The 14,859-nt window shown below is 38.2% G+C and overlaps 1 protein-coding gene across 1 annotated transcript in view; it reads right to left on the reverse strand.

The window, feature by feature from the left end:
• EFHC2 (EF-hand domain containing 2) overlaps positions 1–11,100 on the reverse strand; it is a 193,819-nt gene extending 182,719 nt beyond the window's left edge. The window contains 1 exon segment of the mRNA XM_079909606.1: positions 10,931–11,100. Coding sequence (XP_079765732.1) covers positions 10,931–10,972 — 42 coding nt within the window. The 5' untranslated portion in view covers positions 10,973–11,100.
• Between the last annotated feature and the right edge of the window lie 3,759 nt (positions 11,101–14,859).

Genomic DNA, 14,859 nt, shown 5'->3' on the forward strand with positions numbered 1-14,859 from the left:
CTTAAAGAACTACAAATAGAACTACCATATGACCCAGCAATCCCACTACTGGGCATATACCCTGAGAAAACCATAATTCAAAAAGAGTCATGTACCAAAATATTCATTGCAGCTCTATTTACAATAGCCCGGAGATGGAAACAAGCTAAGTGTCCATCATTGGATGAATGGATAAAGAAGATGTGGCACATATATACAATGCAATATTACTCAGCCATAAAAAGAAACGAAATTGAGCTATTTGTAATGAGGTGGATAGACCTAGAGTCTGTCATACAGAGTGAAGTAAGTCAGAAAGAGAGAGACAAATATCGAATGCTAACACACATATATGGAATTTAAGAAAAAAAATGCATGAAGAACCTGGGGTAAGACAGGAATAAAGACACAGACCTACTAGAGAATGGACTTGAGGATATGGGGAGGGGTAAGGGTAAGCGGTGACAAAGCGAGAGAGAGGCACGGACATATATACACTACCAAACGTAAGGTAGATAGCTAGTGGGAAGCAGCCGCATAGCACAGGGATATCAGCTCGTGCTTTGTGATCACCTGGAGGGGTGGGATAGGGATGGTGGGAGGGAGGGAGACGCAAGAGGGAAGAGATACGGGAACATATGTATATATATAACTGATTCATTTTGTTGTAAAGCAGAAACTAACACACCATTGTAAAGCAATTATACTCTAATAAAGATGTAAAAAATAAATAAATAAAGTAAATTAAAAAAAAAATCTCCACCATCCAGCAAATGTGGGACAAAAAAAAAAAACACTAAAAAGTTTTAAAGAAAGGGATGCTAAGGCTGAGGAGAACATCTAGACTCACAGGTTTGAGTCTGTGGCTGGTGTGGCAAACAAAGTTTCCTGGTTCCCAGCAGCCATTAATTGCTCCCTTTTCTCTTTCCCAGCTCAAAAAATAGATGGTGAAAAATCAAGTTCCCAATGTCCCTTGTAGCAAAGGATAGCCATGTGACTCAAGTTTAGCCAATAAGATGTAGAAATAAGGGTAATAAGGGTAGAAACCTAATGGGGGACTGAGAAACATTTTGTTTTCTGATATAAGAGCCTTCCCCCACCCCTCCTTCCTGCTTGTCCTGAACACTGTTGTAAGAAGTTGTGATGTCCAGAACTGAGGCAACCATTTTGCAACCATGAGGTCACAAGCCTAAGAAAGTAAAGCCAACATTCTGAAGATGGCAAAATGGAGAGAGAAAAAGAATCTGAGTGTCCTAAGTGACATAGCTATAAAGTTCAGGACAGAATACAAAAATGACCGAAGTTAGGTGTTTGATCCCTGAATAGGCAAAGTGACTCTAATTTCTGAAATGCAAATTAACATGTAGGAATAGCAATGGAGTTTTATGTCATTTCCAAAGTTATGAATAGCAGCTTCAAGAAGTGGCCCAGGGATTCTCTGATGGCGCAGTGGTTGAGAGTCCGCCTGCTGATGCAGGGGACACGGGTTCGTGCCCCGGTTCGGGAAGATCCCACATGCTGCAGAGTGGCTGGGCCCGTGAGCCATGGCCGCTGAGCCTGCACGTCCAGAGCCTGTGCTCCTCAACGGGAGAGGCCACAACAGTGAGAGGCCCGTGTACTGCCAAAAAAAAAAAAAAAAAAGTGACCCAGTCTTAAATCATGTGATTTCAAGGACATTTCAATAGTTACCAGGAACAAGTAACAGAAAACTAAATCAAAACCATCCTGTGACCTGGCACAGTAAACACCTATTGTTTGTCCAGCAATTCCCCACCACCAACTCCTTTCTTTGGCTATTTATTTTTTTAACAGTTTCACTGAGGTATAATTTATGTGTCATATGGTAGTTCTAATTTTAGTTTTTTTGAGGAACCTCCATACTGTTTTCCATAGTGGCTTACATTCCCACCAAGAGTGTACAAAGGGTTCCCTTTTCTCCATATCCTTGCCAACATTTGTTACTTGTGTTCTATTTGATGATAGCATTCTAAGAGGTGTGAGGTGATATCTCATTGTAGTTTTGATTTGCATTTCTCTGATGATCAGCAATGTTGAGCATATTTTTCATGTGCCTGTTGGCCATCTGTATGTCTTCTTTGGAAAAATGTCTATTTATGTCTATTCTGCCCATTTTTAATTTGGGTTATTTGTTTTTTTGATATTGAGTTACACGAGCTGTTTATCTATTTTGGATATTAGTCCCTTAACTGAGTATAGAGCCAAAGAAAATGAAAACACTAATTCAAAAAGATACATGCACCCTAATGTTCATAGCAGCATTATTTACAATAGTCAAGATGTAGAAGCAAACTGTGTCTATCATAAATTTCAATCATTTAAAATATACAATACAAAGGAGTTTACTATGATTACAAAGTTGCACAATCTTCGCCATAATCTAATTTCAGAACACTTTCATCATCCCAAAAAGAAACCCCATACCCATTAGCAGTCGCTCCCCACTTCCTCCCTTCCCCCACACAGGTCTAGGCAACGATTAATCTTTCTGTCACTATAGATTTGCCTATTCTGTACATTTCACATAAATGGGATCATACAATATATAGTCTTTTGCATATCGCTTGTGGTATAATGTTTTTGAGGTTCATCTATGTTGTGGTATGTATCAATATTTCATTCCTTGTTCTGGCTAAATAATATTCCATTGTATTGATATACCACATTTTGTTTATCCATTCGCCAGCTGATGGACATTTGGGTTGTTTCTACTTTTTGGCTATTATGAATAATGCTGTTATGAACATTCATGTACACATTTTTTGTGGACATGTGTTTTCTTTTCTCTTGGGTCTATACCTAGGAGTGCTGTATCATATAGTAACTCTATGTTTAAACTTTCGTGGAACTGCAGACTTTTCCATAGCAGCAGCACTATTATACATTCCTACCAGCAACATAAGAGTGTTTCAATTACTACACATCCTTGGCAACACTTGGTATTGTCTGTTTTGTTATAGCCATTCTAGTGAGTGTGAAGTAATATCTCATTGTGGTTTTAATTTCCATCTCTCTAATGCCTAATGATATTGAGCATCTTTTCATGTGTTTATTGGATATTTGAGCATCTTTGGAGTAATGTCTACTCAGATCTTTTGCCCATTTTTAACTGGATTATTTATCTCTTTATTGTTGAGTTTTTAGAGTTCTTCATATATACTGGATATAAATCCCTCATCATATATATGCTTTGCAACTATTTTCTCCCTGTAAAATAACTGTAGTTGCCTTTTCAGTCTTCTGATGGTTTCTTCTGAAGCACAACTTTGGCTATTTATTTCAGCATTATTTATAATAGCAAAAGCCTGGAAATAATACAACTATACATCAAGAGGGGATGAGTTAAACAAACTATGGTATGTCCACACAATGGAGTACTATGTAGCTACAAATGGAATACACATTCCAATGGAATGAGTATAGCTCTGCATACGACTATTAAGAAATCTCCAAGATATACCTGTTAAAACGAAAAATGGAAGGTGCAAGAGAATACGTAGAGTATGCTATCATTTATTTAATAGGCCATGTAATGATAATGTAAATGATAGGCCATGTAAATATAGTTAAGAATTTGCTATTTTAAAAAACAAAAACAAAAAAGGAAGGATAACCCAAGCTAAATAGTTTTTTTTTTAATGTTACTTCTAGAGTGAGTGAGGGAGGGAACAAGACTGAAGGGACAGGGAGAAAAGCTAGGACTTGTCTGAATGCACCTCACTTTGTAAATTTGACTTTGAAACCACAGAAATGTTTTACTTTTACATTATAATAAAACAAAAAAATTTAAGTTAAAACTGAAATGCAACAATCAACCTAACTGGGTATTGAGTTGGTGACTTAACCATACTTAAATGAAATTAAAACCCAATAATTTGACCATACATTCCTAGGGGGATAAATCCTAAAAACAATAAGAAATACAAAGAAATCTTAACCTATTTTCAAAACTCAAATTGTTAATAATAACGTTATTATTACTCAAAAACTATTATATGGATATATATTTTTATTTATGGTAGGATAAAGCAAGTAATGTCCTTATGAATCAAGATTTTCAATGTAAGTAAAAGATAAATAAAGAATCAAAGAAGTTAAATAAAATTCCTATAATCCTTACTTAGCATTTCAAATATCAGTGTGGATTCATGTGGTATTTTATCTTTAAAAATGTATACATATTTTCTAGCCTTGTTTCAAGAGAATGAAAATTCAAGCCATAGACTGGGAGAAAATATTTGTAAACCACATATTCAACAACGGACTTGTATCTGGAATATATAAAGAACTCTCAAAACTCAACAGTAAGGAAACAACTCAATTAAAGATGGGCAAAAGACACAAACACACATTTCACCAAAGAGGATATACGGATGGCAAATAAGCACATGAAAAGATGTTCAACATCATTCCTAAGCCATTAGGGAAATAAAAGTTTAAATCAGGATGAGTTACCACTATACACCTATGAGATTGGCTAGAATCCAAATACTGCCCATGCCAAATGCTCTCGAGAATCCGGAAGAACAGGAACTCTCAATTGTTGCTGGTGAGAACGCAAAATGGTACAGCCACTTTGGAAGACTGTTCAGCAATTTCTTATAAAATTAAACATACACCTATGGCCAGTTCCAAATTTACATGAAAATCAAGGATCCTGCCATTCATAGGAAAGCAGTGAGCATTTTGCTGCAGTTTTCAACTTCTCACATATATAAGCAAAGCTTTCCTTGTTTAACAAGTATCAAGAGAAAGGTGAGAAATCTTCTCATTTCAGTTGAAAATGAAATCTGTGAGTGCTTATCTCAAATTTGACTCAGAATTACGTGTCTATGTGGCAAAATACAAGCATCGGTTTCACACTGAAGAGCTAATTTTTATTCTTTATTTTTAGTTTAAAAAATCATATTCTTGTGTATATAGGTCTACAAGGAGATTAAGATTATAATGATTGTATAACTGCCTATATTTGAGCCTGATCATGCCAGTCAGTAAAAAAACTTAATTTTTAGGTCTCACATAAAATTGTGTCTTAGGCTCTATTTTTATTCATATTGCTTTGTCAATATGATTTTAGTAGCTTTGCTTATTTAACACTGTCTATATTTTCATGTTGTAAACAGCATTAATTAAAATGAATTTATAACCTTAATTTAAATTAAATCAACTGAACCTACTTTTTGAAAAAGTAAATCCCACCTTGGATTAAAACAGTTATTTAACAGAAATGTATGATGCTGCCTTATGAATTTTTTTAATGTATGAAAAGGAAACAACGGAAAGCTAAGCTTAACTACCTGTTTGTTTCTCAAGAAAACCTGGCTAAAAGTCATTTTTTGTTTTAAATAAGGGAGAAAACTACTCTTGCTCATACCATTATACCACATTTCATACCTTACGGCACCCTCTACAGTAGAAACTCTGAGAGGATTTTTAGGCCTACTTGAATAAGGAGAAAAGAGGAGAAATCAAGTAGGAAATTTTACAATACAACAAGAAAGAAACCCTTGACATTTCCCCTAGTACACTCCCACTGGTGTTAGAGTTGAGATCCCTTGTGAGAAAAGGAAACCACACAGACTAGGTTAATTAATTTGCTGAAATCAACAAATCCACAGAAAACTATTACTCTTTACTCAAAAAGACAATTATTATTGGATCACTACATCTACAACTCATGGATCATGCTAAGGTACCATGGGCTATAGAAATCATCTTTATGCAGGAGTTCTCCAAGACCTGAAAATCATTTCAAAGGTTCCTCTGGGGTAAAAAGATTGTGGGATGATGAAAATATGTTGGAACTAGTTAGATAGAGGTGACAGTTGCAAAACACTGTGAATGTACTAAATGCCACTGAATTGTACACTTTGAAATGGTTAATGGTTTACTTTATGTTATGTGAATTGTACCTTAATAAAAAACAAAAAAACACTGAGAAAGGCTGACTAGGATCAGTTGAGACTTCCTGAAGGGTAAGAGACTAGATTTGGCCTTGAAGGATGTTGAAGATCAGAATTTAAATCAGAGGCAAGAACTGGTGGAGATGGCTCTAACGAGAGTGTTTTTCAAACGCTGACTGCCACAATAACAAACAGATTTTAGCGCAACCCAGTTCACGTACACACATGACAGAAACAAAAGTTCATGAAACAATACTTACTCTTCCCAAGCATAATACACTGATTCTTTTATTCTATTCTACCGTATTCTGTTTATTTTTTTTTTCCTTTTTCTTTTTCCTAAATCCTGGTCATGATTCATTAAATTGATCTCACAAAATGAGTGACAAACTCTAATGGCCTGGGGTCTCAGGTTAAGGGCTTTGGACCTGATGCAGGTTATTTTAAGGCCATGGAATTGACCACTAAGAACATAGTCAGGAATCTGCCGGCAGAATTTTAGGCTGGAAAACCCTCTACCTTGTGAATAAAGTGATTGTTTTACGATTATATTTGTCACTGAGCTAAACTTAGATTGGCTTAGCTAACACCACACAATGAAATCAATATGTGTACTATGTAGTACTCATAGTTTTTCTCTCTCAGTTGTTTATCATTTAAATTGCTGGTAAATTTCCCAAAGAGTGATTTTTCCTACATTAATATATAGGCTTATAGTAATCTAGATAAAAATAAATTTCAAGGTATTTCTGTAAGAGAGACAGTTTCTAAATATGTTTTATTTTACTGTTGTGAATTCAAAAAATTTCTTTTTCTTCTTAAGGAAACAGTTGCTTCACTATAAGTTAGAGGATGGACTATTTACGACAAACCCTCCTAAGATGGTGGCGAGGTAGCTTCATAAAAAACAGAAAGTGTGCTCCTCATTATTCATTAGAGACATTCAGGATCAGCTACACAACCATCTGTCTAAAATGCTGTAGAAAGGATTTTCAGCTTTGGCTGGAAGTGTCCCTTTTAACTTTAATATCCTATCATTCTTGACAATATGCCTGAGATTCTCTTAGCTCAATACAAATCCAGCATGTAAATTCTTGGAAAAAAGATACTTCGGGTCTGGAATTGTGATCTTTCCCTAAGGTTTGCAATTAATTCACATCAGAATAATTTTAACGTCATCAGTGATACAAATGCTTATATTTTAGAAAGCACAATACTTCTTGTATTTCAGATATAGAAGGAGAGGTTGCACATCACCTAGCTGTGGACAGAAACCAATCTATCGCTCCTGACTGACTACCAGCAGCTAATTAAGGGGGGGAGCAAGTTCTTTTTTTAATTTCTAAGAAAAAGCGTAAAAGTTAGTTAGCTTGTGTTATAATTTTAAACCCAAACAGCCAGTAATTATGCTATCTCCAGGAGGCCAAGGTTTTTCTCTCAATAATTTAATTAAGCAGACAAAGCTCTGTAATAGGCAGGAGGGAGGCGGGGATAGAAAGGCCAGATTTGGCTTTACTGACTCTCTGACCATTCTGTGCCAGAGAACATCCAATCTTTTAACTAAGTGCAAGGTTTTAAAAATATCAATTTTTTGGCAACACATAGCACCTTTAACCCCAAGGCTAGTGTAACAATTTTTTTAATGCAGCCACCTGCTTTGGGCACATACTAGGACACTCAGTATATAAATACTGATTTGTTGAATGACAGCCCAAGGTATCTAATAAGTATACTGTCATTCTCTAGTTCTCACACACACACACCCTCCTATTGGTCTGAGGCATGAAGTAAATAAATATTTTTTTAAATACACTCACAAGTCTAGAAGCAGACCCACACATATTTTGGATACTTGACTTATGACAAAAGTAGCTCTGCGGAGAAGTGGAGAAAAGGTGGCCATTTCTAAACAACGTATTAAGGACAACAGAACCCAAATGGAGTTGCTTATGCTAAGCCCCATGTTACCAATCTGAAATTCAACTTAGTTACAGTTTCAGCTCTCCCAGAAATAGAATCTTAAACCAATCAACCATGAGTCTCCTAATCAGCATTAGTTAGGTAATCTGCCTGAGAAACCCCTGCCATTCCCTATAAGGAAAGTAACCTTACAATAACCAATCCGATTTTTTGCCTAGTACAACTTCCCTACAAAATCTCTTGCCTTGTATAGCTCTTCAGAGCTCCTTTCCATCTGCCTGATTCATTAATCACTGAATAAAGCCAGTAAAGCTCTTCAAAATTTACTCAGAATTGTGTTCTTTAACAAATGGCTCTGGGTTAACTGAATATCCACATGGGGAAAAATACAACCTGACCCCTCTACCTCTTTTCATACACACACACGAAAATGTATTCTAGTTAGATTATAGGTCTAAACATGAAAGGTAAAAACAACGAAATTTCCAGATGACACAGGAAAATATCATCATGACTTGGTGTAAGGAACTATTTCTTAAATAGGAAACCAAAAGCACTAATTTAAAGGAAAAATTCTTCATCAAAAACATCATTAAGAGAGTAAAAAGGCCAACCACAGACTAAAAGACACCTATAACACAAATATCTGACAAAGGAGTCATATCCAAAATCTATGTAGAACTCCTACAAATCACTAAGAAAAGGGCAGGCAACCCACCAGAGATTAGACAAACGACAAATAGACACCACACAAAAGACAATATCCAAATGACCAATAAATGTGTGAAATGTGCTCAATTTCGTTAGGAATCAGAGAATCGTGGATTAAAACGACAGAGTCACACTACGCCCACTGACCAAAACAACTAAAATTTAAGAGACTAACGATATCAAGTGTTAGAAAGGCTATGGAGCAACAGGAACATAAAATGCTGGTGGGAATTTAAATTGGGATAAGCGCTGTGACAGCATCCACCAAAGCTGAACATAAGAATGCCATTTGAAAAATTAAAAATTAAAAAAATATATTAAAAAAAGAACTTTACTAAAAACAAAAAAAAAGAATACCATTTGATCTGGCAATTGTACTGAGAAACATGAACAGGAATAGTCCCAGCAAAGTATTCTTAATAACCCCAAACAAACCAAATCTCTATCAAGAGTAAAATGTGTATATAAATGATGTCATACTCATACAGTGGAATACTCTAGAGCAATGAAAACATACAAACTATCTCTAAAGACAGCCACATGAACAAATCCCACAAACAATGTTGAGCTTAAAAAAAAAAAAAGCCAGTCACAAAAGAATAAAAACCGGACATTTGCACTGACAGAAATTTCAAAAGCAAGCCAAACCGAACTATAGTGGTAGCAGCCAGGAGAGGGGTTGCCTTTGGAGAATAGAGAAGGGGTAAAGACCAGAAAGGGTCATAGGTAGGGTTGCCATGTAAAATACAAGCTGCTCAGTTAAATTTGAATTTCAGATAAACAACAAAGAATCTTTTAATATATGTAGATCCCATGCAATATTTGGGACATGTATTTTTACTTGGTAAATCCGGCAACCCTAGTCAACGTTGATGCTTTGGGAGTCCTGGTAATATTTTCTATTTTGATGTTCATTCTGTGATCATCCATTGTGCACTTTTCTGTATATGTGTTATACTTCACAAATTTTTAAAAAAGCAAAAGTACACTCAGTGCAGCCTTGCAGATTTTAAAATATCTCATTCAACCACTGTTCTTCCTTCCCACCCTTAGTCACTGCATGTGAGAGCTGTGGATCTGAAGTGTTGCTAGGCCCAAAGCTGTGGGATCTACGTTCAATTTTGATTACAATTACTTTTACACAGCATGCTTCTTTACTTCTGGAATCTTTTTTCATGCCCTGCCTTTCAGGGGTCTTACTTAATTTGTGTGACTGGCTTAATCTTACCAAAGGGCAACGTTAGGTTGGAAGGCCAGCCTCTACACGTCAGCCAAGAAATGCACAAACCAGTGGTCAAGAAACAAGTTGAACTGGCCAGCTAACCTGTGGGGGTCAGAGTGCAGTGGCCTGAAGCTATAAAGGTAAGTGGTACTTTAGGGCCAACAACTTGGATGCAGACACTGTTCAGGATCCAGAAAGTCGAATGCTTCAATCTGCTGCCTGCTTTCTAAACTTAACAGAGGTTTACACAAATACCTTGAGTGGCTCCAGCAAGTTCCCTCCCATCAGTGTATTACTTACCTACTTCCTACAGACACAACTGGAAAACCCAAGTAAAGAGTAGTGACCAGTGCAAACAAAAACCTGAATCATTTTCCTGCTGTGGTTTAAATAAGATGCTATTTACTGGCAAAAGTTCTTGCATGCTCAGGGTTTTTAATGTTGTTGTGTTGTGTCGTTTGGTACTTTCATCTTGTTTCGAAATGAGCCATTCCCAATTCTAAATGAAGAAAGAACTCCAACTTTGGATCCTTCACTATAAAGTTTAGGATAAACTTTATAGGCAGGTGGAACCCTTATCTGCCCCCTACCAGCCTTGAGAGTGCCAGGTTTCTTCACTCTAATAGCAAACTCTTTCACAAAGGGTATTAAGGATCGTGATTAGGCTCCTGGGCTGTGGAGACTGGTTGCCTGGAGGGAACCCAGCTTCACCACTGAGATTGAGTAGCTCTGGCCAGTGAGTGACTGACTCATCACTCTGTGCCTCAGTTTCCTCCACTGAAAAATGGGAATTAAAAATAGTAGCTAATACAAAGGGCTGTTGGGAACATCTAATGCTGTGTAAGGTGATTAAAGCACAGCTCCTGGCACACCTTCAACGCTCAACGATGATTATCATCATCAACCTACCATCGGCTACCTTCGAGGGTCCTAACACCTATAAGGACTCTACTTCTGTATCTAACGTAGGAAAAGTATCCAGATGCAGCTGGGGAGAGGGGGAAGGGGAGGTAGAGAGTAAGGGTTCCACCAGCCTACAAATTTTGGTCCAAGCTGCGCCCCGTCCACAGAAGGCGAAGCAGCGTCACGAGGCCTCCAGTAGGGGCCGGGGGAGTGTCCACACCTGGACCCCAGCCTGCGGCCGGGACCTCTGACCTCGGGCGCCCTCACTACTCACGTTGCGGTTGAAGCTGTGGCCCGGCAGCAGCGGCAGCGCCATGGCTCTGAGCGTCCGAGGGTCAAGGGGCCGAGAAGAGGGGCCGGCAGGCAGCTGCCACCCTGCAGCCGCGCTGTTTGACCCCCGACCCCACGTTACCTAGAGACCGAAATAGGTGTCACGAAAGGAGAAGGGGCTTCGACAGGCCGGGAGCTCGGGGCGGGGCCGGGGCGGGGCTAGGGGAAAAGCTCCCCGCCCGCACCTCCCCCCGCCCACCCCACCCACTCAGCCGGGTACGGGTCTCCCGAGGCTTTTCTCTCTACACACATTGTGCAAACACAAAGGCTGACGACCGCACCATTCCCCGCCCCCGGGGCTCGCTGGTTTAACCCTTGGATAGGGCTCAAAGCCTTTCATGTACTGAAGCTCCTCTGTTGCTTGCACATTTCTTGCCATTTGGTTATTAAATTTAGTTCAAACACACAGAAAAGTGCAGAAAATAAGATGACACCCGGGTGCTCACAGAAATGTAACACCAGTGAATATTACATTTACATCAGCTTTAATTTTGTAATCAAAACGTTCCAGATGAATCCAAAGCCACACATACCCCCATCTGTCTCCCCACCCCCACCCGCGCGATCACCAGCACCGGAGAAAACCCATTCAGCGGTAACCACCATCCTCCGTCCTTCCTCTGTATCTTTTTATATTTGAACTAAACATTTGTAAGATGCTCGTTCCTGGTGCAATCATGGTGGCCAGGGGCCGCGTGAGTTGGCACAAAATGCAACCTCTGTCAGTCCATCATGCACCCAAGATGCCCAAGCCAGAAGCTCCTCTCCCCACGCCTACAGCTAATCCCTCCCTGAGTCCTACTCTACTGTTTGGACATGCTGGGTTATCTCTCAGCCACCACCCCTTCTGTCTCAATCGAGACCCCATTATTTCTTGTCTGGTTTTCTTTTAAAACAAGCAAACAACAACAAAGAAAACAACTAAATAATCTTGCCTCCAGAGCCATCCTCTTATATAATTCATGATGCACCTGTTAACTCTTCTGCTTCAATATTCTTCTATCCTTCACGAGGCAGGCCAGCTCCTTAGCCCAGTCAGAGCCTATGTCAGGAGGCGCCCACGAACTCCCTCCATCCCTTTCTTTGCCCCGCTCCTCTACTCCAGCTCCGAGAAACCACTGGCAGTTTCCAAACCGGGCTCTGCAGTTTCTCCCCTCTGAGATTTTGCAAATGTCACCATCTGCTAGAAAACACCCTTCCTTCCTATCTTTAACCTGGGTAACCCCTTCTTGTCTTTCAGGACTTGGTTAAGTGTGGGAGAGAGGTGTGGAAGACTTTGTCATTTCTGGGAAAACTTCCTCCACCTTCTCCAACTTCCCCATCTGTATTAGGTGCCCATTCTAATGGTGGCTTTTGTGGTACTGCATTGTAATCATGGTTTTACTTGACTCTCTTCAAATGCCCCCAAGTTCTTCCAGGGCAGGGACTCTAGCTCCTTTTTTATTCATTAAAAGCATACATTATTGGTTTTCTATGTTTATGAATTTTACACTATAAATTTCTTTTTTAAAATTTATTTATTTTATTTATTTATCTTTGGCTGTGTTGGGTCTTCGTTGCTACGCGTGGGCTTTCTCTAGTTGCAGCTAGTGGGGGCTACTCTTCGTTGCGGTGCGTGGGCTTCTCATTGCAGTGGCTTCTCTTGTTGCAGAGCACAGGCTCTAGGCGTGCGAGCTTCAGTAGTTGTGGCACATGGGCTCAGTAGTTGTGGCTCCCTGGCTCTAGAGTGCAGGCTCAGTAGTTGTGGTGCACGGGCTTAGTTGCTCTGCGGCATGTGGGATCTTCCCGGACCAGGGCTCGAACCCGTGTCCCCTGCATTGGCAGGTGGATTCTTAACCACTGCACTTAACCACTGTAGGGAAGCCCTACACTATAAATTTCTGCTACCTGCTTTTTTCACCTAAGATTTTGGTTTTGAGATTTCTACATGTTAACACATGTAGATCTATTTCATTCATTTTAAACGAATTGTATGATTATACCACAAATCACTGATGCCTCTGTTGTCATCTGTTGATGTCATCTGTTGATGACGATGAGGTTGTTTCCAATTTTTCAGTAGTTATCAACAATGCTGCAAAGAACAACCCTCTCCTGTTTCTTTGGAGATTATCTAGGCTATATACCTAAAGGTGGAATTGTTCACACCTTCATCTGTACTAGATCTCCAGAATCTTTGAACCAATTAAGAAAGTTCCCCTTTCACCTTCATCCTTTCAACAATAGGTATTATCAAATTGTATAATTTTGAACAATCATCTGAATAAATGTGAAATGGTATGCCATTGTTATTTTAATTTGTTTCTCCCTAATTCCTAGTGCAGTTGGTCATCCTTTCACAGGCTTGTTACCTTCTTCTGTGACTCATCCATTCATATCCTTTGCTGATTTCTCTATTTGATCATTTGTAATTTTTAATATATATTCTGGATACTAATCTTAGGCATAGCAAATATCTTCTCATCATTTGTGGTTTGTCTTCTCCATTTATAGATTTCTTTATTGTACATGAATGTCATTTTACTTGGATCATTCTTTCCCATTATGGCTTGTGCTTTGTATGTAAATTCAAAAAAATCCTATAGAAGAAAATTATTCTTCTACATGTTCTTACAAATATTTTTAAATGTTTCTTTTTTCTTACTTTTTAAATTGAAATAATTTCAAACTAATAGAAAAGTAGCAAGAATAATACAAAGAACTCCTGTTTGCCCTTCACCCAGATTCCCCCAATTGTTTTATATTTTACCATTTGTGTTTTATCATTCCTTCTGTATATACAAATTTTCCCTTTTAGAGTAAATACCAGACATCATGTCCCTTTACCCCTAAATACTACAGTGTATATTTCCTAATAACAAGGACATTCTCTTACATAACTGGAGTACAATAATCAAAATCAGAAAATTGGTATTAATTGAGTACTATTTCCTAATCTAAAATATTTAATTCAAATTTTGTCAATTGTCCCCAAAACGTTCTTTTTAGCAAAAAAATTAGTTTAAAAAATCTGGTCCAGAATCTCATCTAACATCACAAATTAGTTGTCACATCTCTTTATTCTCCTTTGATCTGGAACAGTTCTTCCATCTTTCTTTGTCTTTCCTGACCTTTATATTGTTGAAGAGAATAGGCTTCTTCAACAAAAATAAGAACATTATTTGGTAGAATGTTCTTCAGTTTCGGTTTGACCAGTGTTTTCTCCTGAGTAAATTACTGTCTTTTTGTTCATGGCATTTTAGCAGGAACACCACAAGAGGAACGCTGTGTCCTTCTCATTCATCAAAGGAGCAGGTACATAATGTGTATTTTAACCATCAATACTGAAGTTAACTTTGATCACTGGTTAAGTGGTACATGCCAAGTTTCTCCACTGTAGTGACTTTTTTTTGCCTTTCTTATTAATAAGAATTCTGCGAGGTGATCATTTGGAACTATGTAACTGCCAAGTTCCTCATTAAACTACTAGCATCAATGATGATTTTGCCCAAATCATTTATTACCACTGTGATTGCCAAAGGATGATTTCTTAACTCTACCATTCTTTCTATATATATTAGTTGGCATTCTTCTACAAGGAAGAACTTTTCTTTCTCTCCATTTATTTATTTATTCATTCATTTACATCAGAATGGTCTACAGACTCTTGTTTTATTCCGTGCATTATAATCTGTTACTATTATTATTTATTTTGATGTTAAAATGGTCCTACATTTGGTCAGTGGGAGTCCCTCTAAGCTGACTCCTCTGTTCTTTTGATTTTCCCTACCATTTTTCAAGTACTTCCTTGTACTTGTACTCACTACAAGATATTCGAGATATCTATAGTATAGGTAGACATAGATAGGCACAGATAGCTATGTCTCTTTCCAT

The sequence above is a fragment of the Stenella coeruleoalba genome (genome assembly GCF_951394435.1).
Source record: "Stenella coeruleoalba genome assembly, chromosome: X".
Lineage (NCBI taxonomy): Eukaryota > Metazoa > Chordata > Mammalia > Artiodactyla > Delphinidae > Stenella > Stenella coeruleoalba.